Source organism: Tachypleus tridentatus, chromosome 2, assembly GCF_004210375.1.
Source record: "Tachypleus tridentatus isolate NWPU-2018 chromosome 2, ASM421037v1, whole genome shotgun sequence".
Lineage (NCBI taxonomy): Eukaryota > Metazoa > Arthropoda > Merostomata > Xiphosura > Limulidae > Tachypleus > Tachypleus tridentatus.
Window position 1 is genome coordinate 70,751,265 of NC_134826.1, and position 26,351 is coordinate 70,777,615.

The 26,351-nt window shown below is 31.7% G+C and overlaps 2 protein-coding genes across 3 annotated transcripts in view; both read right to left on the bottom strand.

Annotated features, from left to right (window-relative positions):
- The window catches only part of pasha (microprocessor complex subunit partner of drosha), a 39,000-nt gene extending 23,950 nt beyond the window's left edge, over nucleotides 1-15,050 (bottom strand). The window contains exons 1-6 of one of the 2 annotated variants that reach the window (XM_076488396.1): nucleotides 14,953-14,971; nucleotides 14,049-14,146; nucleotides 8,393-10,210; nucleotides 5,007-5,149; nucleotides 3,709-3,826; nucleotides 2,764-2,841 (exon numbers count right to left, since the gene is read on the bottom strand). In XM_076488396.1, the coding sequence (XP_076344511.1) occupies nucleotides 2,764-2,841; nucleotides 3,709-3,826; nucleotides 5,007-5,149; nucleotides 8,393-10,103 (2,050 nt within the window). In that variant the 5' untranslated portion in view covers nucleotides 10,104-10,210; nucleotides 14,049-14,146; nucleotides 14,953-14,971. Of the gene's footprint in view, nucleotides 1-2,763; nucleotides 2,842-3,708; nucleotides 3,827-5,006; nucleotides 5,150-8,392; nucleotides 10,211-14,048; nucleotides 14,147-14,952 lie in introns of both variants that reach the window. The other variant, XM_076488395.1, reaches the window with a different exon arrangement.
- A 4,684-nt stretch (nucleotides 15,051-19,734) lies between these two features.
- LOC143244180 (protein yippee-like 1) overlaps nucleotides 19,735-26,351 on the bottom strand; it is a 39,039-nt gene continuing 32,422 nt past the window's right edge. The window contains exon 6 of the mRNA XM_076488403.1: nucleotides 19,735-24,915. The gene's annotated coding sequence lies outside the window, so the exon portion shown is untranslated. The remainder of the gene's footprint in view (nucleotides 24,916-26,351) is intronic.

The following is a 26,351-nucleotide window of genomic DNA, read 5'->3' on the forward strand; positions in this document are numbered from 1 at the left end:
AAAAAGTGGAGGAAATAATCAGCAGCTTATGACAGACTCAAACCTTGGACCTTCATCAATCAGTCCTGCATGTTACTCAACAGACTAAACCCAGCCTAACCTCAATGAATAAATTTCCCACTTTAAAGCATAGACAATACCAATTTGAATAGAAAACTTAAATATGAAAATATACTGGCACTAGTATTCCAACTCTAATGGGAAAATTTTAAATCCCAAGTAACAATCAATCAGTTACAAGGAATAAATGAAATATCACCAAGCTAAAATTATTAAAATGGTAATGGATGAGTGCATAATATACAGACCTACACAATTATTAGAAATGATTTCATTAGGCCAGTCAAAACATCAGGAAAAATGACTGTTTTTAATGCTCTCTCCTGTCTGCTATTGCTTCTCACAGGAAGTGGTTGAAAAGGAAACAGGACACTTCTTGTCAATGATGTTTAGAGCTCTGCACATGCATTTGCAGAAAGAAACCATGACAAATAGAAGGAATGTTTGTTTCAAATATTCACTCAAAATTGTACAAGGGTTATCTATACAACCTTTCCACCAATCTTGAACTGATAAGACTTGGCAGAAAGCAGCTAGTTAACAGCACCCACAACCAACTCTAGGGTTATTCTTAATCAAATAGTGAGATTTGACTGTCACTTCTATAGTACTCATTGTTCATCTATAAGAAAAAATATGCTAAAAATATGGGTTTTAATATGAAAATACAGGTTTTTTTTTATATAGATTCACTGATCAGAAATTGGATTTTGCACAGCAATTTCCTTTGACAAATAAACAATTTTCCAACCTGGACTATACATAAAATCACTGTCTAGTTCAAAACAGGTTCCAGTTATTATGATAGTGAAATACAACTTGCTCATTTTCTCTGAGGTCCTGTTTCTGGCATATTTTTAAAGATATAAATGTGTAGCTCATGCCCGCTGAACAAAAAACAGAATCAGCTTACAAATAAAATCTTTAATATTCTGTGAACAACATCAGTCCATTTGATTAACCCTCTTTCTGTGCAGCTATATATATAAATAAATGCATCTTCATGAAATTTGGATAGCTTCTAAAATAAAACAATATGAGCCTGTTGTAAACACAAAGTCAGAGTTTTACTATGGGTCTGAGCAAGAATTTATGAAGCCTTTACTGAATCAACCTAAGTGAAAGGTGATTTTCATGACAAAAATAAAAATATTTCTTTCTGTAGTACAGTTTCATTACTATATGAATATCAAAAGTTTGGGTGAAATGTCCTTTTCTACTTATTTTCTCTAACACTTACTTCACTGAAATCATCAATGTACCCAGGAAACAAAAATATAAAATTAGAATCAATCTCAAATATCTATCTTCTTCACATCAATTTATTACTTTTCAATGCCCTTTAGACTGTTACTCAAGTATGTGAGAGACAATCAAAGCTGGAAAATTTAGCATGAACAACTAATAAAGTTACTATCACAAATAAAGTTAGTTTTTTTCTTCTATTTACTTTTATGTTATCTAACTTAACAAGTTTATAGATTTTACACTTTGGTTACTTCTGTTTAAAAACCATACCAAAATAAATAAAAATATAAATTAGAAATTCTGGAATTACATTGGCATTGAAGCATAACTTTAGTAATTTGTACTTAATGACACACTTCCTTTAGATACTGTATTTCTTTCATGCTATATTGATTACACATAATATTTAATGCTCATTTCAAATATGATTTTTAAATTAGAAAAAAAAAAAAAAATAAAGTAATGGAGCAGAATGTCCTAACAGTACTATAGCTTAACTGGCTTTATAACATGGGTTAAAAGATTCTGTTAGCTGCTCAGAGCAGAAAAACATGATCACAGACATTAAAACAGATTAAATACCGAATAATGAGCACCAAAGCATGACAACATACAAAATGTTGCAGAAACACTGTTCTCCCTACTATTATAATTAATTTAAAGGTAACACTGGAAAAAATATGGAATGGTGTGAGATGGGCATGTCATTTGGAATTCACATTTCTTTTTTATATATCTCACTAAGTCACACAAAGTGGATGCTTCAAGATTCTATTCTGGCTTCTGAGTATCTGCAATATTTGATTCTAATTAGACACTCAGAAAATCACACAGGAATACACACAAATTCTAAATAGCTACTTTGGAATGTAGATGCACAGAAAAATAGAGAGAAAATTTTTAATGGTTCATTTTGAAATTATGCTATTAAAATTTTAAATTTGATATCATGTTTATTGACATACACTGATGCTAGTTGTTTAATTAAATTCTAAATATAACTGTAAAAGGTTGTGACATGCATAATTTAACCTGCAGGGTTAATAGGTTTATTACTAGTAGGCCTGGTATTATAATGTACCCACAGGTACCCATGTTCCAGCACATTAACCAGATAATTGAGAGAAATGTGAAAATATTGTGTAGTGGTTTGATAATAATGAAAAGCTGTATTTGTTCATATTAACAGCATTAATGTGCTCACACAGTTATAGTTAAAACTTCATAAAAGACTAGCTTAAAACCATGATTTACATTTAGATCAATAATTGTACCTTTACACATATTGCATTTTTCTGTGAGTAAAGACTTGGGTCTTAAGAAATGTTTACACATGTTTTCTATATATATTATGTAATTATTTTGTAGTGTAAAGGATCACATTCAAATAGGAATTCCTTTCTTAAACTGGGAGTTTCTTTACTTCTAACTCTGTAAACTTTTTGTTTCTATTACCTATCGACTGCTCTTTTTTACTTTCTTGTAAACTTTCCACTTTGGCCCTTGGAATGGTCTCTGCAGCTGACAATGATTCTAAAATAGACAATCAAATTTCACATTACAAATCATGTTAAATTCACATAATTATTTTAAAAAATTGCAAAAGCTGATATGCTATGAACAGTACATAAGAATATGTTCCGGATAAAAAAGAATGAATTGTAAAATGTGACACACAAGTAAATGATAAAAGTGACTTTATAAAGCTTATGATTTAACTTAATGCTGCAAGATGAGTCTTTTCAAACTTCTGTACAAAAAACCTACAAATCTTAAACATTATTGTACTAAAATAGTTAAATTATTAAAAAATGATAAGTACTCAATATCTTAAAGTTTTATTTCACAACAAAAAATTTTTTCCACTCAAACTTTATTATTTGTGATAACAATATACAAGAACAACTTAAGAATATATTGCAATTAGTGTAACTTTTTGTTAGCTTAAAACTTATATTATGAGATATTACTGGGATTATGGCCAAAAATATTGTTAAAAGATAAAGTACCCAACTGATAAGCCAATGCATTCTATTCTTTATAAGTATAAATATCAGTATATATAATTAACTATACTGATTACCACGTCTGAGTTTTGTTCTACTATATTGTTTGTCCCAATTATGCCCACTGACACAAAACTAAAAGAGAGAGAGAGAAAAGAACACAATTAAAATCAGTAGTTGATTAGAATGTACTGCTCCAAGTAGTAACAGCTTTAGTTGGTGTCTATAAACATGGGACAAGAATAGTTCTGCCCAGAACCATACTTGTACCAAGCATACAATGCAATACTTGGACGACATATTTAGAACAGAGTATATGTAAAAGAAAAACTAAACTAAGAAAGGGAAGATTAAACCTCATGAAGAAATGCTGCGTAGCCACCAACATACAAACCTTCTTCAATATCTTGTTCATTTCCAGCACTCCTAATGTTCAAAGATGTTTCATTTTCTTTTTCAAGTTCTCGCTTGTAATGAAGGCACGGAACTGATGAGACTGGTATATCATGTTTCTGCACAAATACAGACATGTTAAAAAAGTCTCAACTTTCTAAAACATTTAACATTAACTCATCGTGTGTATATAACAATAATCCTAAACATGACTGGTCATTTTATACTTCCACTATAGCAGTAATTCTCAATCTTTTTTTTTCAGAGTCTATTCATGACCCTTTCACACACATTTTGAGTTTTTTTATTATTATTACAACCCATGGGTTGATAAATGTGTAAGAGTTTTAGTATTTTTCTAATTAATATACTTAGTAAACAATTATCTGTTATTACAATTAAAATTTTCTTTGTATTGTTTTCTGTAAAAATGGTTTCACTTCTTTGAATCCACTGCACTAAGTTTAAATATAAGAGCTTTACTGTAAAACAAGGAAAGTAAATTTTTAAAATAACTTAAGAGCTTTTTTCATTAAAGATTTCAATTTTGATAAACTGGTTCGTGTGGACAAAATTTTTTACAGAAGTGCTTTAAACAACTCCAGTTTTTACATTATTTGTGAGGATAATGTAATGATAGTCTCCCTGGATCCATCTGGACCTTTTGAAATAAAGCTTAAACAATGACAAGTAATTCAGGTTAAGTAGTTAGTGCACTGGATCATGCACAAAAGTTGTAATATTTTTAAAACAAGACCCAAAACTTGAGCACTTTCGAATAGCTGACTATTCTTCTTCAGAAGAATAAATGGTTATATTTAATGAGTGTGAGTGACGAAATATATAGGCTCAGATGTCGATGTCACGTAAACCTGATGTTCGATATGAGTTGGCCTTGAGAAGTAGCCAAGCATAACCTAGAGATGTTTGTGTCAGATGTAAATTTGTGTAAAGTTCATAACAGTTATATGAATTGTTAAACAATTTATATAAAGATAAAATCAAAATGAACAACAGAAATAAAATTAAAATTAAATAACAGCAAAAGACATTGGGAAATACAGTTTAATCACGAATTTAGTTTTAGAAATATTTTCATAGATTTGGGAAGGTTAACCACCCCAGGATCCAGATTGATACCACTTGGTGTTACAGTATTTAACAGTGCTGTCCAAAAAACAGGGAAATTAAAGAAGCTCGAGTGTTGGATCTTGTTTTGAAAATATTATAAATAATGAGTAATGAAGTTTTCCATGGATTAAAAAGTTGACAACACACTTTTAAAAACAATGAACTTACTCTAGCACTTCCAGGGCCCAAGAAGTATGGCTTAGACAGCGTACACACTCGTGTCTGTCTGTGAAGATAAACTGGCATCCCACTGTTGTGACCAACCTCAATCCAACCCTCAGGAAGCATGTCAAAATGGTCATGGCCTCGCACTAGAAACCAGTTGTCCAAGAAAAGGTAAGACATACTATAATAAACTGTTTTATTCTGATAATATAGATATTTCATAGATGCTCGAGTACAAACACTTGAAAAAAATTAAATATCACTTATTTAAAAAAACATGATTAGTTCTTAGCTTTAATTAAATCTTGTTTCTTTCTGTAAATAGTTTTATAGTTTCAGTAACTCTGTTTTTATGTTATCTGATTTCACAGATAATACCCTTTCATATCTTAAATAAGAACAGAAACAAATCTGAAGGAGTTATTTCACCAAATGACAGACTTAAGTGTTTATTTCAATTAGAGTTGGCCATTAAAAATTAGCTACAAGCATTATTCATACTGATTAAAACCACAAAATAAATGGTTAAAGAAAATTATGATTAAAAATATTTATATTATAAAAATGATCACGTGGGGATTTCAATTGCTAATGTTTTTTATTATAACAGTTGGTGTTTACTACAAGCAAGTTGAAAGTTTAGAGTAACAAAAGGCAGACCAGGAGAAGCAAGTGATTTTATAACCTGTAGTTATTAAAACAATGTCTGCGGTAACAAGAGGTCAAAGAAAACTAACAGCTGGAACAGAAAAAAACTTTTGGGGTTGGAAGTTAAAAAAGACAAAATGATTACAATGACAGCAGAAACGTAGAAGGTAACGATCAAGGATGATAAATGCAACACAACAGACAGAACCAAAACGTAGAAGGTAACAATCAAGGATGATAAATACAACACAGCAGACAGAACCAAAACGTAGAAGGTAACAATCAAGGATGATAAATACAACACAGCAGACAGAACCAAAATGTAGAAGGTAACAATCAAGGATGATAAATACAACACAGCAGACAGAACCAAAACGTAGAAGGTAACAATCAAGGATGATAAATACAACACAGCAGACAGAACCAAAATGTAGAAGGTAACGATCAAGGATGATAAATACAACACAGCAGACAGAATCAAAACGTAGAAGGTAATGATCAAGGATAATAAATACAACACAGAATTTCACAACTACTATTTACAACTTGGGTTACGAGTACAAATTCCTTCGTTTATTGTTCAAAGTATTTTTCAAAGCTTGTTACAAAAACATCAAAAGAATTTTCATATCCTTTATCCATAATTTATAGATATCTTTAAAAACAATTAGGATTAATTTTATTACCTAATAAGCCAAACATTCTGTAATCTTAAAAATCAATTCCAGCCTATACTATCTACAACAACAGAAACTTTAAAATGTTTCTGATGTGCACGTAAAAACAGTTGCAAGTTTTTTGATGCACACGAGTTACATTTTTTAAATTTCTATACCCACGAAAGAATATTTATCTTTACCTACAAAAATCATAGTTTTGTTACTTTTATTGAATAATTTTATAGACCAGTCTAACATAAACACAGTATGCCTATGTTGTGTAAATTTATAGTACCCACCAGAAGCCTGAATACAGATATACTTTTATGGAGTCATACTTACAGTACAACATGTTTAATGTTAAGATTGTAATCATTCTTGACATGTAGAAATTTATCTTTGGTAATCAGGGTAAAAAACATGGGTTTTGTTAAATGTCAGAATTATATATTCTGTCTGGATGTGAGGGCACTGGGATTGTGAGAAATTATAGGTATAGTTAATGGTAATCTTTCTGAACCATGTCAGTGATGCTAGTCATCTCTTTGACACTAACTTTCAAATAGTGTCTGTGATCTTCAGTCATGTGTTTTACCCACTTCTGATGCTTCCTGCAGATGAGTGCTGAAACATAAAGCCTCTACATAGAACCATAATCTCCTTAAGATCAAACAGTAGTCCTACTTCTTCATGGCTCTGCTTGTTTCTACGATATTCCTAAAACTTTGGGCCAAAGAAGCAACACCAGAATGTTAAAACCTTCCTTCACCTTTCAATGCAGACATTCTGACTTGTACTTCCTCTGCATAGACATCTATCGAGAAATACTCAACAGCTCGGTTTTGGATCTCATCAGTGATAGCACCACCTTCCATTGACTACTTTAATTCTAATGGTCTTTCCCAGTGCTGCTGGAACTTACAAGTCCTCTTGAGAGAAACTTTCCCTATTAAACCCTCTGCATTCAGCCTTCTTCTTGTATTATTGGACACATTAAAATCAATTCACAACTGTGCAACATCTTGGCCAATAATCTATCCTAACACTCTGTAGTACTTTCTGGTCTCCCACTCATCTTTCTTCACTTACATTTGCCAGTTGTTGTTTTTTTTGTAGTATTCAAGTACTTGATGCACAGATCTTACACACGTATGCTGTTTCTGAAGAATAGACAATTATGGATGATTTTCCTGAAGCAACAATAACAACCTGGGACACCTTGTCTCAGATGAAAATTCCTCAAATTAACACAACACATATTACTATATACATTCTCCTGGTTAAAAAAAAAAGTGGAGCAGAGTTATCTACCAAAATGGAAAACTCATCTATATGACCTGAAATCTATTATATGATAGTGAAAATCTGACAGAGCTTAAAACTGAGATTTTAGTCTCAGAGAAAACTGTATATGTTATGTTTTTTACAGACTACACCTACTGCAATTATAAGCATCAATTAAGGGTCCTATGCAGGTCTCATAACATTTCAAAGTATTAAGGTTTCTGGAGGGTAGTGTACCTAGTGTTTTTGTGAGATTCTTCCAGGACAGGAAAGGTAACTGAAGAATATCAAACAACTTTCTGTCCATTTCATCACATAAATCACCTTGTACAATGCAACAACTGCCACAACTTCTATTTTGGAGGAACAAGCAAAAAATAGAAACTAGGTTCAATGAACAAAAACACCTTCACATGTTTTTGAACACTACAAATCAAATAAACACAACATAACCATACAAAACATCCAGATAATAAGTAGGGAAACAAATACAAATGTAAAATCATAGAAACCCTACTTATATAATAACTCAAATCAATATAAAGGAACACCTTTATACCTATACTAATTAATAACCTAACATCCAACTGCAATGACTCCTACAATCCTGTACCCATTTATACTTTTGTTCCTAAGACATGTCCAGTAACAATCATTGCAAACTCCCTCTTTCTTAACCTGAAGATGCCCTAAAAAGGTCAAAATATTCTTCTGTATTTTATTTTAATAAAAGTTATAATACCCATGCCAACCGTCTTGAGAATACAAATCATCTTACAGTTTTGCTTTCACTCTTACCTTTCAAAACCACCTTATGCCTTTCTATGTGGGCAACGTCATCTCCTTCTCTGGTTTCAGTAGGTGCAGTACTGGTTTCAATTTTTTTCTGACGAGCAGCTTGAAGCCCTTGTTCGAGCATAGCATCAACCTCATCTTCCAAGATATCACTGTCACTTCCATCAAGACTATCTCCATTAACTTCCTCATTATCATCTTCACCTCCCAAATCAACCTCATCCAAGATATCAAATTCCACTTCGTGACTTGGATGTTTTTCTTTAATCACCTTAATTTCCCCATCTGTGTTATTCCCTACCACACGTAATCCCTCCTCATCATTTGTTTGCCCTGGATTACGGCTGCCCTCTAAAACATTGTTAGCATCAGCCACACGTCTAAGCTTGCCACAAGGAGAAAGTTTATCCTGTGTGTTTATTGATTTTCTTTTCTCCGGCATTCTACAAGATGCAGAGGATACACCTTCCAGTTTCATCTCATAAGCATGACTGGAAACATTGCTGCACCTGTTGGATGACTTGATTTCCTGTTTGATTTCTTTTTCTTGTTGTAATTCACTTATTGGTTGGAATTTATTACTCAACAACTGTTCATGCTTCTGCAGATTTGAATCTTTAGTAAAATGTAAACTTAATGTTGCATTTCTACTCAGTTCAGAATCTGGGCCATAGCTGTCATCTAATTCACTTGTAGCTATATCCGGAGTAAGTAGATCCGTGTTTGTGAAACTTTCCACTGACCATAATGCATCACTATCATCATCAAATCCTACTTCTTTCTTATGTTTTCTTTCTGTCACCCTGTTTTCACCATCTATGTTATTCTTTGATCTCTCCCAATCTTCTACATGATAATGACTGCCTTCCCACGTATCAAAAGAATCATTCATGTGTCTCTCCTTGACACCAGAAGAAAATTCATATGGTGTATTTGTTAAACTTTTATTCTTTGACATACTAAAAAATACAGGGGAAACATCTTTTCCTTTCATGTTGTCAAGAGGTCCAGAAACAGTGTCACACACATCAGATAACTTGACTTCTAGTTTGTCTTCCTTTTCATGTTGCGGTTTATTTATTGATCGAGGCTCATTGTTCTGTGACAGTTGAAACTTCTGTAAAATTGAACCCTTGGTAAAATTCAAAGTTAATTTTGTGGTTGCCCTTGGGGCAAAGTCAGGATTATAGCCATTATCTGAATTCAGGGGATTTGTGTTGGAAGAACTTTCTACTGGGAAACATGTTTCATTTGAGTCACTACACCAATCCGCTTCCCGTGAAATGTTTTCACACAACTGTTTTTTATCACAATCTTTAAAATCCCAGTCAGATTGAATTTTGCTACTAATATTATTACATGACTGAGTTATGTTTGTAGTTAACATTACTTCCCTGTCCATAATCCTGTTACGACCTGTATTGTGTAATGACTGACAGTGATGAAATCCAGTTTTAAAATCAGTGGCTTCAAACTTTGAAGTGTCAGTAAATATTGATGATGATTGTGAGTTCTGTGCTATGGCTGTCTCACCCCCACCATGCCTAATGTCCAACCTATCACAAAACTGATTGGACATATGCATGTGCAAGGGTGTGGCAGGCTGATTTTTATCACATTTAGATTTTGAATGTGCCAGTGTATCATTTTGGTGTGAAGCTTTATTGAGGAACTCATAATCAAAAGTACAGTTTTCTTGTGACATTTTTTTCATTCCTTCTTTTCAGTTAAAAGTCAGTAATAGTAACAAACTATTTCTTAATTTTTTTTTCACAACTCCTCTGTCCTCTTTGATATGAACAAACTTATGTGTGCTTCAACCTAGAAGTAAAAACAATTCAAGAGTTAGGCACATTTTAACAACATGTCATGGGTTTAAAACTTAAATTATATACACTGAATTTCATATTTCCTTCCAGAAAAATTAATCACTCTATTTACAAAAAAAAAAGAGTAACAAGGTTAATCTAATACAAAACATTAAAAGTTGTGGAGACTGGTTACACAAGACAATTAACTCTTTTGAGATTCACTTGAAGTTGGCCATCAAAACATTAACCACCACTGAAATGAATTCCTCCACATTCAACTTTTTAAATTAAATATTACAATTACAAGTATAATGCAAAAACAGAGCTACATAACCCAAAGCCAGTCTTATTTATAATTATATTCAGTTAGATAAGCACAACAGAGCACATCTGAACTTTAGGTTCATTACAATTCATTGTTTGGATATTATTACAGAATTTATAAACTGTTTTAAAAAATGTCTTAATTCCTTCTAAATAAACCTTTAAATGTAATGAGATTCAACAGTCTTCATGAATTAACAGTACCAATCTGTTAAGTCAAGTAACCCAACTTTTAAAATCATAATGAGTTGTTTATGCAACATAACTAAACTGAAATGGTTACATTCTGAACAATTAGACAAAAAACAGGTCCTTTAAAACTTGTAAATTTTTACAATGTTCATTATACTAATTTAGCACTAATAGGCCTACGTATCAAATAGGATATAAATTGTATTGTTAAGATATTTTACTAATAGCATTAGATTATTAGTTTGGTTTGGTTTGAATTTTGCACAAAGCTGCACAAGGGCTATCAGTGCTTAGAGTATTAGTTCACGTCTCCATATTCCATAAATGACAAATTACATCAAAATCAGCATGAACTTGTACACAACCTGACTTCAATTTTTCAATCATTAATTTATCAAATATAATGACTGAAACAAGACCAGTGGTAAGTTGGTCAAAGTACTTATAATTCAAAATATTATAAGGTATTTAAATACGTCTTTTCTACAATGTTCCAAACAAACTTTTGACATAGAGAATTTTACACCTCCAAATAAACATAATCCTGAAATCTTGTTCATTTTCAGGTTTCAATGACTGTGTTCACTATCCAACATATGATATTTTGGCAATGTTTACCTGCATTTATCAGACAACTGTTCTTATGCTCATATTAATATTCTATGACCTTTCTCACTAATGGTTAGGTCAAATTGCACATCATAGTTTTCTAGAGTTATATTCAACATTTACTTACACTATTTTATTATCAATGTATACCACTAAATTTGGCATCAAATGTATACAAGTTATAAAGTTCTTAATTTCATAAGGAGATACTGGTACAGATATGTTGACAATACAATTGTTGGATTAACTGGTACAGAACACACACAGTTCTTTCAGTCACGTTAACCAAGTCACCCCAACACCAAGTTCACCTGTGAACACGAAAAAAACAACCAAATAGTATTTCTCAACCTCAAGATCACAAGAACCAATACACAATTAAAAACAAAAATCCACAGAAAAATCACCCATACTGGATTATACATTTCCTGTGACACAGCACATGAAACAAAACAAAATCTCAACATATTAAGAAACCAAATAAATACAGTCACAAAACTATGCTCACCCGACAAAATTAATGATGAAATCAACAAAACAAAATAACACTTGATCAACATTAACAAATTACCTAAAAAAAAACCATTAACAAAATTATACACACACACCTAGATCAGCAATAAACAAACAAAAATAAATCTCAAGATGCAACAAACTACAAAACTTTACACAGCTACATACCATATATTCTCGACATCAGTGAAAAAATAACCAACATTTGAATAAAAACTTCACAAAACACAACATTCCAGTAAACACCAAATTTATTCAAAAACCAGGTACAAAATACCTATACAAAACTAAAGTCCATAATATGTAAAAACTACACTGACAAACACAACACCAACATCATTTATCAAATACAATGCAACAACTGCCACAACTTCTATGTTGGAAAAACAACCAGAAAAATGGAAATCAGATTTAAGAAAAAAAAAAAAACTTGCACACATTATTGAACACTGCAAATCAAATAAACACAACATAACCATAGAAAACACCCAGATATTAAGTAGAGAAACAAATATAAACAAATGCAAAATGAAAGAAGCCTTACTTATACAACAACTGAAACCAAAATTATACCAATATAAAGGAACATCTTTATACCTATACTAATTAACAGCCTCACATTTAACTGCAACACCCCACACCAGTTTACATAAACATGCTTCCCAAAGATGTGCTCAGCAACGGTCAATTGCAAACTCTCTTTGTTAACTTAAAGATGACCTAAGAAGGTCAAAATGTTATTCTGTACTTTATTTTAATAAAAGTTTTAATACCCATACCAGCCGTCTTGATATACATTTTTACTTCAAGTGGGTTTCTCATCATCATAAATAAGGTCAAAGGTAAGTATGATGTTTCTTGTTTTTCATGTATATTATTATTACAAAAGTAAAATATTAGGAAATTAAGTTAGGAAACAGTCATAATAAAAAATGTTACATGATATATACTAGTGAGTAGCTCATATGTTACACCATTTAATGTGGTACACATTCTCCAAGTGATTTACTACTCGTGTGTCAGGGGTATTAGGTGCACTTCAAAGGGCAATAGAACAATAGAAATAAGCATAACACAGATGTATACTTTTACATGCTTTAAGTTATTTATAATAATCAATTCTTGTTTTCTATTTTAACCTGCAACATTGCAGAAAGAAAGAAAGAAAAAAAGAGTAAATTAAATTTATTTTGAATATTTTAGGATGATTACAAGTTTGGTCAACTTGACTGATTACATAAAGTTGGAGAAAAGAAAATAACAGAAAAAACTATTTTTACTCAAAAATTGTTTTATTTTTATTTACAAGGTTTTTAAGATATTATAAAAGCAAAATTTGATAAACTGTCAGATAAAATATTTTGAATCTCATTATCAATATCACTTTGGGGTTGGAGTAGTCAACACTGACTCCATATATTGAGCAAATGTTTAGTATAAGTATGCAAGACTGAAAGCTTGCCAAATTTTACAAAGATACAGGGTGGCCCGTAAGTCACTACCCATCCATATGTTATTATGTTATATTCAATTACACATGTATTAGAAGTGCTTCTTTTTTTTCAGAGAAATTAGGCCAATGTAAGCCCATTTACCCTTGAAAATGTCTCACAACATGACGTCGCATAATATTATGCAGAGAGAATGAGGGACAGCACACAGATACACTGGATACATAAGATATATGGATGGGTAGGGATTTACAAGCCACCCTGTAACTTTTAATGTGTTTTAAGTATGTTATGAGGTCAGTCAAACTGAATGACCCCTTATGGAAAGAGTTACGACCATCCAAGACAATAGCAGCATACATAACACACAAATTTAACTGTCAATCAATAACCTGTATAACTCATTTGTGAATTTTTTTTCTCACTAAAACATGGAATTTCAGTTAAGAATCCTTGATAGAAAACTAAGGAGATACAGGAGGTCATCATACTGTGGGAGAGTGCAAAGATTTGGAAAAATTGAATTATTAAAAACTTTATATGCTTTACATTTGTTTTATTATCATTACCAATCCAAGTTATATATATATAAAATATCGAAGAGAACATCCAAATGAATAGTTCACATATTTACTACTTTAATAGGAATAAAAAGGCATTTTAAATTTTTAGAGCAGATATACATTTCTCACTACACTACAGCACAGCTTTTGTTCAATAATAATTGATAACAAAAAAATAAAATAACCGTTCTTTCACCTTGAATACAATTTACAATTGCCATCTATTAGAATTCAGTGGTTCTTAACCTTTTTCATCGTCTTACCCTCCGAGACTCTCCAGAGTATTACCGTGACCTGTATAATAATTTTTGTAATGGTGAACTTTGTGTAAAGGTAGAATAAATCAAAACCATATAAAGATCCTAATTTATTGAAAATGTTACAAATAAATGACCTTGAGAAATGCTACAAGTGCTAAACAAATGTAAAATCCATGGAATTACTGAACATACAAAACCTACTTATTCACTCAGTGTAAAGGTTGATATAATATAATATATATATAATGAGAAAATATACTAAATACAATGGAAACTTTGATATTTGAATTTTAAGTTCTATTATTAATATTATATAGTTAAAAATATTTAAGTAACGCAAAACGTTGTAATATATGAAAATTTTACTCAAAATTAGACAGGCGGTTACGCAACAAACATCTCGACGCGGTTCAACTGCCGCACTTCAGCGTTTCTCATTAGTGGCAGTTACAGGCACTTGCCACAAAAACTACAAACTCTCCATGATTTCCCCAATAATTCCCAAACCTTCCGTGACCCCCGAGAAACTCAAACAACCCCCAGGTTAAGAACCACTGTATTAGATTTTTACCAAAACTCTGGCCTTGCCCTTACTTATTAACAGAAAATTAATGACAATAACAAAGCAAACTACACGTAGTTGTACCAGTTACAAATATAACTGTAGCCTTAGGGAAGTTAGGCTTAACTTTGACTACGTTTTAAAACTAGTATAATTTGTGAAGAAAAAAAAACCAGAGAAAAGCTAAGATTTACGAAAGCAAGATGCACGTATAAGTTTAAAAACAAATAATATATGACTTTAGTTGTATAAATTGCTGGCTTTCAGTGCTAACTTACCTCAATTAATTTCATTCAAAGTATAACACCAACTATGGATAACCTCCGCCAGCCTTGCGACAATACAATAAGAGCCCTCTGGCAAAAAATTAAACTGTGCTTCAAAACATAAATTACTTTCATACACGTTCGGTACTTCTTATGGGCTATTAAGATATAAATTATGATGTTTTTTGTAATTATTAAAACACTTTATGCACACGTTCCACTTCAAACATGTATTTTATAGTTTAATTGAACAATGGGCTAAATTAATATTAAAATAAGGAATTTTACCATTAACAAGTACTCCCTTACTCCCAATAGTGGCCAGGTGGGTTAAGACATCCGACTCCTAATTCGAATCCGCGTGGCACCAAACATGTTCGACATTTCAGCTTTAGGGACGTTATAATGTAACGATCAATCTCACTGTTCGTTGGTAAAAGAGTAGCCCAAGCGTTGACAATGTGTGGTGATAAATAGCTGCTTTCCCTCTAGTCTCACACTGTTAAATTAGGAACGGCTAGTGCAGATAGCCCTCATGAAGCTTTGCGCGAAACTGAAAAACAATACTACTAGCGATTTTCTTTATTTACCTTCCTCCAGTCCTTTTTTCCCTTATGAAGTATTTCCCTGATTATTTCCAGCAGTTGTTAGAAAAAAAAGCTTTACACGCCTGATAGGTGGATAATAATTTAGAGTTATCCATTTGTGTTGTCCCACCAGAAATAATAAAATATCGATTTTTACCTCTACGAAGTGAAATTAGGGACGACGATAAACAGTGTTAGTGATTTTGTCAAAAAAACAAGTCTTTGTTTATTAAAACATGTAAACAAAATGCCATTACAATTGCCAAAAAATAAAACATTATAAGGAAATGAATTTAAACCATTTTAAGATATAAAGAGAAGAGAAAATTCATCTAAGTAGCTAGTTCAGAAACTGAAAAGCGTCTGTCGCAGATGAAAATAACGCAAAGTTTTAAAACAAGATTTAAAGTGTATAGCGCCAAGCACAGTAATGTTTTTCAAAACGTTTTGTTGCTATATGAATGACAAGGTACATAAATGAAATAAAAAAAAAAGTTTTAGTTATGAGCAGAGGCGTTAAGTGCTGTCGGGATTGAGGAATTTTCTTAGTTCTCACACTGATCATGGCTTTTTTTTTAATGTTTTAAGAAATCAACTGGGGATTCGGGGCACGAGCTCCATGTTATATTACCTGGCGACGCCTCTTGTTACAGGTTACAATATAAAGTGCACAATGCACAACAAGTTTTACCGATTGCCATATTTCGTACCGAATGACTTATTTTTTTTATAATTCTGTTATATAAATAAGAATATATTTTCCAAAATTATAAGTTTACTTTTCACATCTTTCTTTTTAATGGCGAAATCTAAGAAGCAAACTAATTCTCATGATTTAGCACAATTATGCATATTGCAAAATGCTCAGAAGAATCTTTAAATGTATTTAATCTCAAAGGAATATTTCTCACAAACTTCTCGATTTCGAAAATTATTTCATGCACGAATTATTTATTTGTTGTTTATGCTTTATATTATCTGAATCTGATTAGGAGCAACATCTTGGAAAAAATTTGTGTTCGTCAAGTCTGAATACTGAACATAATTAATTTTTGGTTTAAAATTTGCAATCAAAGGGTTTTGTTTGTTTGTTTGGGAATTTCGCACAAAGTTACTCGAGGGCTATCTGTGCTAGCCGTCCCTAATTTAGCAATGTAAGACTAGAGGGAAGACAGCTAGTCATCACCACCCACCGCCAACTCTTGGGCTACTCTTTTACCAACGAATAGTGGGATTGACCGTCACATTATACACCCTCACGGCTGGGAGAGCGAGCATGTTTTACCGTGACGCGAGCGCGAACCCGCGATCCTCGGATTACGAGTCGCACGCCTTACGCGCTAGGCCATGCCGGGCCGCAAGCAAAGGGAGACAAAGTGCTTCTAGTGCATAGCTGTCCCTAATCGAGAAATAAAGAAAAAAAATCAAAATAAGTGAAAACATCTTTTTCATTATTTCTCATTGAGAGAACGTAATAAAATATTATCTTTCTATGTACTGTATTAACATTAAGTATAAACATGTGATTAACGTGTTCGAATATTAAACGAGTACAAACATTTAAGGCCAGGTGGTTAAGGAACCCGACTCGTAATCCTAGGGTCGCGGGTTTACATCCCCGTCACACCAAACATGCTCGCCCTTTAAGTTGTGGGGCATTATAATGTTTTGGTCAATCCCACTATTCGTTGGTAAAAGAGGAGTCCAAGAATTGGCGATGATGACTAGCTGCCTTTCCTCTAATCTTACACTACTAAATTAGGGACGTATAGCCCTCGTGCAGCTTTGCGCGAAATAAACCAATTACAAAACGAACACACACACACACACACACGTAGTGTTTCATCTCAGAGTTAACGAAGGAAACTCTGTTTCTATTGTAAAAAAATCACCTATAAATGACAACTTTTCAAGAGTTATGCTTTACTATATTTTGACTTAGAATCAATGGAAAAATGGACACGTGGTGTAGTTATATATCTTTTCTGCCCCTTTAATTGTGTGTGTATGCGCTGGTTTTAACAGTTCCTCTTTTAGAATATAGCGACACTCAAATGAGTTACTAACTTCCTTTGCCTAAAGAGGTAAGCAATCAGGCTATGTGAGAATTGAGAGGCAGCTCGTCTGACTCTCTTACAAAAATAACATTGTTTTCACTTCGTTCGCTGGGTTATTCTTGTCGACAAATCAGATAAGAGTTCGGAATGGACTCGTCCTCGATCTTCACTCCCAATTGGCCTGTCGATCTCACATGAACCAATCTCTATAATCCTGTCAGAAAACTTTAGAGCAAAATGCCAGAAATTAAAAAAAAAAAAACATACACAGAGGTGCATAAGGTGTAATAAACCTTAATAATTTACGAGATCGTTTATAATATTTTACAAAACGTGTGTTGTGCATGTAGTTATTTCATTATTTGTTCCGTTAGCATCCAGAAGAGACTTTGTTTACTTCTGCTACTTGTCCATTAATGTAGTTGACCTTTAACTTTTGACTGTGTTTTTCATTGTAGCCGAGTTAGGAGGGTGCGGTAAGCAAACTTGGTTTCAGTTTTGTTCGAAATGGTGTAAAGTAACACTTTTCAATCTGATAATGCATGAAATTTAATCCATAATCTAAAAACGTCCACCATCCCGGTCGTAATGGGCGCATCTGTGGCACACGTTTGTTCGGTCATATAAACATTGTCCTTCGCTTTTAATTTACTTCTTACACCTCTGTTGTGTTTTTTAACTTTAATGTTCATTTTACAAAATGAATAGTGTTTTGTAGAAGGCTTGTCTCTCGTTAGTTTTAGTGTGAACGCAGTGTTTGAGCTTTTGGTTTAAACTTGAAGCGAATGTAGTTTAAATACACTTACTGTTTAATTCGTATCTAACTTTTTATTCTTAATCAGTAACTTAGTTTACATCACAAGGAAAGAACACAGTGAATTGATAAGAAAGATCTGTCAATAAATTATTTATTTCACTCTACCAACTCGACATGTACACTCATTAATCAATTGCTCTCGAGGTTATTTAGTCAGGGGTGGTATTTATGTCAACTAGCACTCTGGATTTACGTTATACGTTCACCTTCTTTCTAAAGTGTATATATTACAGCCCCACAATTTGAAACATTTTTTTTTGGGGGGGTGGCTTTCAAAATTAAATTTATTTTTTGAATATGCGATTTGGCAACTGCCATTTCGGTACTCGTAAAAATTTAATCTTATAAATAACGATGCTTAAGCTTCGTTAAGGACCTTTGAGAGAGCGCTCTATCACACTCGAAGTTTAGTTTCTCAAGCTTCTACTTTGAAATAGACAACGCTGTTCATTTAATTGGGTATTATTGTTGTAAGATGTATTGAAAATGTTTTAGCTTACGTGTTTAGTAAAGGGCGCATGAAGTTAAGATAAAAGTTTGTAAACCTAGTCCCAGAATCAGTGATGTCGAGAAAGCCCACTTGTAGAGAAATATATATGTAAAAACGGCTCGTTTGGGTTGAGAACATTTTTTACGTAGAGGAATGAACAACGTTTCGACCTTCTTCGGTCATCGTGAGGTTCACAAAGAAAGAGAGGGGTAACTTTGTGAACCTGACGATGACCGAAGAAGGTCGACACGTTGTTCACTCCTCTACGTAAAAAATGTTCTCAATCCAAACGAGCCGTTTTTATAGTCCCAGAATGTTAATGATTGGGTATTTGTGGAATATCGTGAAACAAGACTTCATTATAAGAAGCAAATAAGTGGAGCACTGATTCAGTTAATAGAACTAGTCATCCAGAGAAGTATTTAAATCAGCATTTAGTATAATCGTATATTCAGTTACTCGAGCGATTAGCCGTGAAATTGTACACTAGTACAGGTAAGTATTTGTACGTTATAACCAGAGAACCATCAGCGAGTATAAATTCGCATTGAAAGCGAAAACGTTATTGGTGAACTTAAACTTATAACTACATATAGTATAAACAAGTAATACAAACGTTAAGCAAGAAATAAACTAATTTATTGTCGTTACATGATCTGGATTTCGTATTATTTTTACCAAGTAACTCGAACTGTATTGGGTGTAAAATATGATAAAACATGAATTATTGTCATACGCACACGACAAATAGCCTAAGTTACGTCATGTTTTTAAGTGGTTGCAAAGCTTAAAATAAATTATGTTACGCATTTCACATCAACTTAATAAAAATAAAACAGCACATACATAAACACTTTTATTGGCAATAAATACTTACAATGACAGTCAATAAATAACATATTCCTTTAAGCAAACTATATTAGCATATAATTGCTTATTAAACAGTTTTTAGTTATTTTGATGACTATTCCATAGGGTTTATAATAACGAACATTTATAAACGTGACATAAAAACTTGTTTACTGCAATCTGTTCAGAAATTACATAATACTTGTGTATCGTGACAATGAAATACTTGGGAACTTAGGGCCCTTAATCTTTAAACTCTCTATATTATAAAACGAATTAATAAAAAAAATGTAAATTCTTATGAAAAATTATTTCGCCAATTCATATTACTGAAAACATATTCTAAAGAAGTTTTAACATTTTCTTAAAATAACAAAAATCTCTTAATTATTAATTTCTGTGTCAGTATACAAAGCTTCCATAAATTCATCTAAAAGAAATAGGCATTTTTTATTCTCAATTAATGAATGTATAAGAACGAGTTTTTACAAATTAAATGTATTTATACACTACTTCATTTTTTTAATGGAAAGAAAACGTTAACAAATAAACAAGATTGCTTATCTGACACAGATAAGGCAGATGTCATCTGAATTGAATAAACGTCTGAACACGAGTTTCATTATTTATCTGTTAAAACAATATTACGATTACAGTTCATTAACAGTACTTACTGTAATATTATTGATAGCTTTTAAAAGTCAACAGTTTATCGATGAAGTATCTACTTGTAGAACAGACGAGAACAACTATTGGCTATGATGTTTGGTGTTAAACAAACGATATTTAGTTATAAATGCCAGCTAATTACAAATAAAGGTATTTCTCACATACAATGAAAAAAAATAAGACTCTGTTATATCTTAATATGAAAACAATGCAGATCTACAAGGCATAACAACACTGGAGATTTTTAAAATCTAAATGTCATAAAATACGTCATAATACATCATCAACACCACCGTATAGTCGAACAATTTCAGAAATCTATATATTTGACCAAGAATACCTTAACTGGGTGTCACTTTATTAATCGATCGGTGGCCAAGATGGTGAACTTCAAGCCACAATATTAAACCGTATAGATTACTATCCTAAAAAAAGTTGTTTGTAATTAAGCACAAAACTATACAATGGGTTATCTGTGCTCTGCCACCACAAGTATCAAAACCTGGTTTCCAGCGTTGTAAGTCTGCATACATACTATATTTTGCCACTAGGGGCATCCTAAAAAGTCTTTCTTCACAACTGTAAAAACCTGCAAGATCAAAAGTCTGGTAAATTACGTTAGAAAGGCAAAACCTTCATCAGGAACGAATGGGGTTGCTCTTATTGAAAGTGATAGTTTTATAATTTTCTTTTATATTTAGTAAGTCATGTTACTGAAAAATTGTTTGAACAAAACTTTATCCCAGGACAGCTTTTGTTGTTGTTGCTTACCCGGCCTATTCGTCATGTAAACAGTTGCTAATTGATTTTTATACTCACTAGATATTTTACGGAAATAGAGTTAAAAAAAAAGAAAAAAGAGAGTGAAACTTCGAATTCATCCATAAAATATATCACTTTGCAAATATATTTAGATGAATATTAAGAATGGTGCTTTGCTCTGTTAAACTGAAATCTAGTTATTTGATATTACTTTTTAATGTTTATTTTTATAACAGTAACTCCTAAATCAAATGATGCCTGTTGTACAAGTTGCTGAGAAAGGACATCTTTTTAACACTTATTACAAAGGTTCTTTGAAAATATGGTTTATATGACAGCAAACAAATAAACAGACTTAACTGTATTATTAAACTATTGTCACTAAGTCCTGTGCTTCTTTAAAAAAATTCATACCCAATACATATTAACTAGAAAGAGAATAAGGCATATAAACTGACTTCATTTTGTAATTTGTGTTCGTACAGACCTATTATCTAAGTGATTTTCTTTCTTTCAAATATTACCATTGGAAATATTCTGTATCTATAGTAAATCCACTAAAGCTAATTGCAATCATATTCCTAATTCTGAACTACTGACCAGAAGGAAGGCACCCATTCATCAGCACCCCATCACCCACACTAAGTTTGACTGGCAATTCTATTGTACAACATAGCTTAAAGTGTGGGAATATTTTGTGGTAGATCATAGATTTCAACCCAAAATCCAGAGCTCTACCACAGAAATAATGCACTCTCTTATTTCTGGTGATAAAACAAATTAATTTTTTCTACTATATATATTTATATCTGTGTCACACATTTTTTGTTCCATGCAGAGCAACTTTCCACATACAGAGAAGAGAGATATGGTTACTTCCTACCAATGTGAAAATATATTAGAAATAACAAACATTTTATGAATGGTCAATGTAGAACCAGATCCAATACATACTCACAGTGTCACATCGTAACTTATGAGTTGCACCACCATTTATCTCTAATCACAAGTTATTCCCATTAAAAAAACAAAAAGGGGGGGATTTTATAATAATACCTGTTGCTGCTAGTTTGGCTAATTCATTATTAAATATACACAGAAACGAAAACTGTTAACTCTATCTTTCACTCTTAAGTAAGTTCTTATATTCAAGTGCCAGTCAGCTTTGAACTTCAAAAATGGAATACCTTGTGGGCTATATTTTTATCACAATGCAGTTTTTTTTTTCTCTCAAAGTACTTTACATTCACGAGCAAAACAGCAATTCAGTAACATTATTAGTGCAGTTCCATTATTATGATTCAGGTAATGAAATATGAAACATCTGAATTAAGGCAATGATGATTTACATTTTAATATTCAAGTTTTACAAAACGATCAAAAGATCACAGAGTAATAAGAATGAAACTGTTACTTTCACACCTACTACAACAAACCACTTCTCTTTGAAGTGTTCAAAATTGGAAACTATCAGACAAGTTAGCTATTTGCAACTCTAATAAGTGTATACATGCATTTAGAAAAGATGAGATTAGATACCTTTTAAGATGTATATAAAAATGAAATAGTTGCATATAAGCAAAATTATAGGTCAGAAAATGAATTTATTTCAACAGAGTTAAGGCTTCACATAATGAAATGCCAGTGGAAATGATCCTTGTCAGTTGAAATTTCTTTGATGCACAAGACATATAACACTTCTTATCAGAAAATATGACAGTAAATAACTACTGGTATTTTATTTAGAAAAATGTCTTTCAAAACCAAGTTTTTTGTAACCTATACAGTTCGACAGAATACCCTATATGGTACAATCACAAGCTATTTTACCAACTTACCTCAGTGCTCAGAGGTGACCAAAGATTCAAAAATGGACAATACCCTTCATCTGTAAAACAAACTGTAGAAGCATGGCAAACCTTAAAGAAACTTTTATTTACCCAAGTCTGGTTTATAAACCTATCTTTAATTATTTCAATAGGTTATGGTGAAGTTAACAACAAAATAGGTATTCAGAGAAAAGTGATCAAATGGCCATGGACCTTTTTTTTATTATTATTTATTTATTTATCACATTACTGATAATTCAACAAGGGAAAACATCAATTGTTGTAACTTAGCTCTTGACCTCATAGAAAACAGTATTTAAACAACATTTCATTTGTTATTGGCAAAGGGAAAGAAAACATACCATCTGCCAGTTAACAGGCTACTAGTATGCAACTGAGAAAATGGCTGAACTTCGGCTTAAAGACACAAAACTAATTTTGTGCTTTTCTAAACTTGAGTTTTTGTTAAAAATAAAATTATTTGAGGGATTCATTTTACAAAACATTATAGAGTTGGCCATTTTGAATCAATATTTTTCAAGTTATACCATTCTGTAATCAAGTTTTGAGACTTTGAAAGTAATATTGAAATCCATCTCATAATAATCCAAGTGATTCTTTGAGTGTACAGCTACTTTAGAAGCATACTCATTCTAAATAAAAAATAACATGAAGATGAGAGTACAAAAAGAAATTTAAGTTGCCACTGACTTTAAAATTGTTTGTCAACATTTAAAATAAGATTCACGAGATTTAAAAAAAGAACTAAACTTAACACCAGAGTTGTTGTCCAGCAATTGGCATACAAAACAAACAACACAATTTCCTTAAAAAAAATCCTACTTTTCAACTTCTATTCAACTTGCACATTACTAGATACAACATTTGTTTGGCCTAATACATAACTTGTACATTGGTGCAATTAATCTATTCTTTCAATAAATTTATGCAGTAGTTTTTTTTATTTATGAATACTACATCACAGTTATTAGGTAAAGTAAAAATAAGAAATAACTAGTACAAAAATAGTAGTTCCTTAAGAACGCAATTAGTGATTTTAAAGACGATCCACTTAACATACAAAGTTATCAAATATTGCTAAGGTTTTATATATCTCAACACTACAATAAAATTTTAGCTATGATAAATTTTACTATTATATTTAACTTGTGTTATGAACAAACTAACCTCATTTGTGATGGGAGAAAGAGAGAAAGATATATAATAATGAGAAAGAGAAAAAGAGCCATAATAATATAGAGAAAGAGTGTGGAGTCATTATGACATCAGTACCATACAACACATTTTTTTTAGTGTAGATGAATAGTTTAAAACTATCTGTTGAAAGCAAACTGTTCACTCAGATATTAATATATCCTTAACTAAACACACACACACACACAGTCAGAGAAGGTAGTTCAATCCATGCATAAATATAGAATAAACTACATTTCTGCAGTTCAAGGATGCATGAAGTGTCATGGTGTAATCCCACTAGAAGAAAGGTTATTCTAAAGATAATTGAACTGTTTTAATTCTATTTTGAGAAGTATTTCAAAATAACTTCATGCAGGTTTCACTCCCCAAACTTTAGATACACTTAATCATTTAATAGAAAATAACAAATCTATCATTAGCATAACTAGTTTATAAGTAGTACACGTATCAAATTGTACTATAAAACCAGTGTTTCTCAATGTTTTTTGATACAAGGGACTGGCTCACTGCCTACCTGGATTGTTGGAAACCACTAAAATGCAAAGATAATGACAAACCAGTAACATTTACATATGAATATTCTTTGAGTTTGTTTTTATGGAATCCTGTGGACCAGCAATGTTGCAGTAATGGTTGACAAACATCAAGGGTAACAATACTATTCCACTTACTTTAAACCTGTACAAGGAGAAAAACACTGGAAAAAAAGATAAATTAAATGTTAAAAAAAAATCTGAAATACTTAACAGGATGTGCACAAAAAAGATGAACACTTAACACTGAAACTGCTAAGTCGAATACATACAACATCTAAGCAGCAAATCGGCAGTCAGTGGGTTAAATCTGATATAGTTTTGCATACATTTTTCAAAATAAATTATTAGTTTATCAAAATATTTTTGTTGCTGTAATATTCACACAACTTGGTTGGGTTCTTCCATGTAACAATGATTGATAAACATACAAGTTCCTTGAAAACAATTTAATAAGACTTTAAACTAATAAAAATAAACACACGTTTTCATAAAGTGTATTTAACACAAAGTTAATTTAGTCTACTCTAATTTGTTAATTCGTCCGTCATCAGGAACATGCGTCCCTTTAGTGCACTTACTGCTTAATTATAATGAAGTTTTGAACTTCTTGAATGAAAACTATTCCTCATTCAACTTTGTGATAAATAAATATCAAAATGCACCCTTCTCTTTTCTTATTTGTGTATCTTAAAAAAAACCTGGCATTGAGAGTTATCTGCAAATATGGTAATTAAAAGTTAAAAAGAACATTATATTACTGAAATACCATGAGACTGATTAAAGAAAGAACTTTGAGAAATGTATTTATCTCCAGTTTATGCCAACTAGTCTTCCATGCCAACATAGAGCAGTAGGAATAAAACTGAATATACACTCATTAACAACACTGCAAAGGGTAATTAATTAACATGACAAGATGTTATAAAATCTAGTGTAAATATACATACAACAGATTCAGTAGCAAGCTAATTATGTTATCTTACATTCCAAATTAAATTAACAGCTACGATTTGTGAGGATTTAAGCTTAAAACTTATTAATGAATATACTAATTTCTATTTTCATTCACAAACTTATAATTTACGAATGAGGACAAGCCTAAACTAAGTAGTTTTGCTGATATTTTGTTTCAAATTCAATAATGCCAGAATGAACTGTTCAGCAGTCAACTGATCGATGAAGAATGCTGATTAGTCACCTGGTCATTGAATAGGTATACAAAAGTACATTAAAAAAGATTCAAGCAAGAAATTAAAAATATTCACATTGTAACTTGACCACCCCTACCTGGCTTAATGGCTGATTCCCTATATTTTGTGGAAGTTTTCATTTATTAGTTTTTGCTCAAAATATGTTCAACAATTGTATTAGACAAATGATACCATGACTTTCGATGTTGTGTAGATGGAAGTGTGAATATCTGAAGATATATAAAAATTCATAATTGTCCTCAGAGAGTTTAAACTTTAATGTTTGCCAAACATGCAAATTTTATTGGTATCAAGATAATGTAATGTGTACCACTAGTTCTGTATATAATTATATAAAAAAAGAAGATTCAAACAAAACTTAATTACACCAAAACAAAAGACAAAAA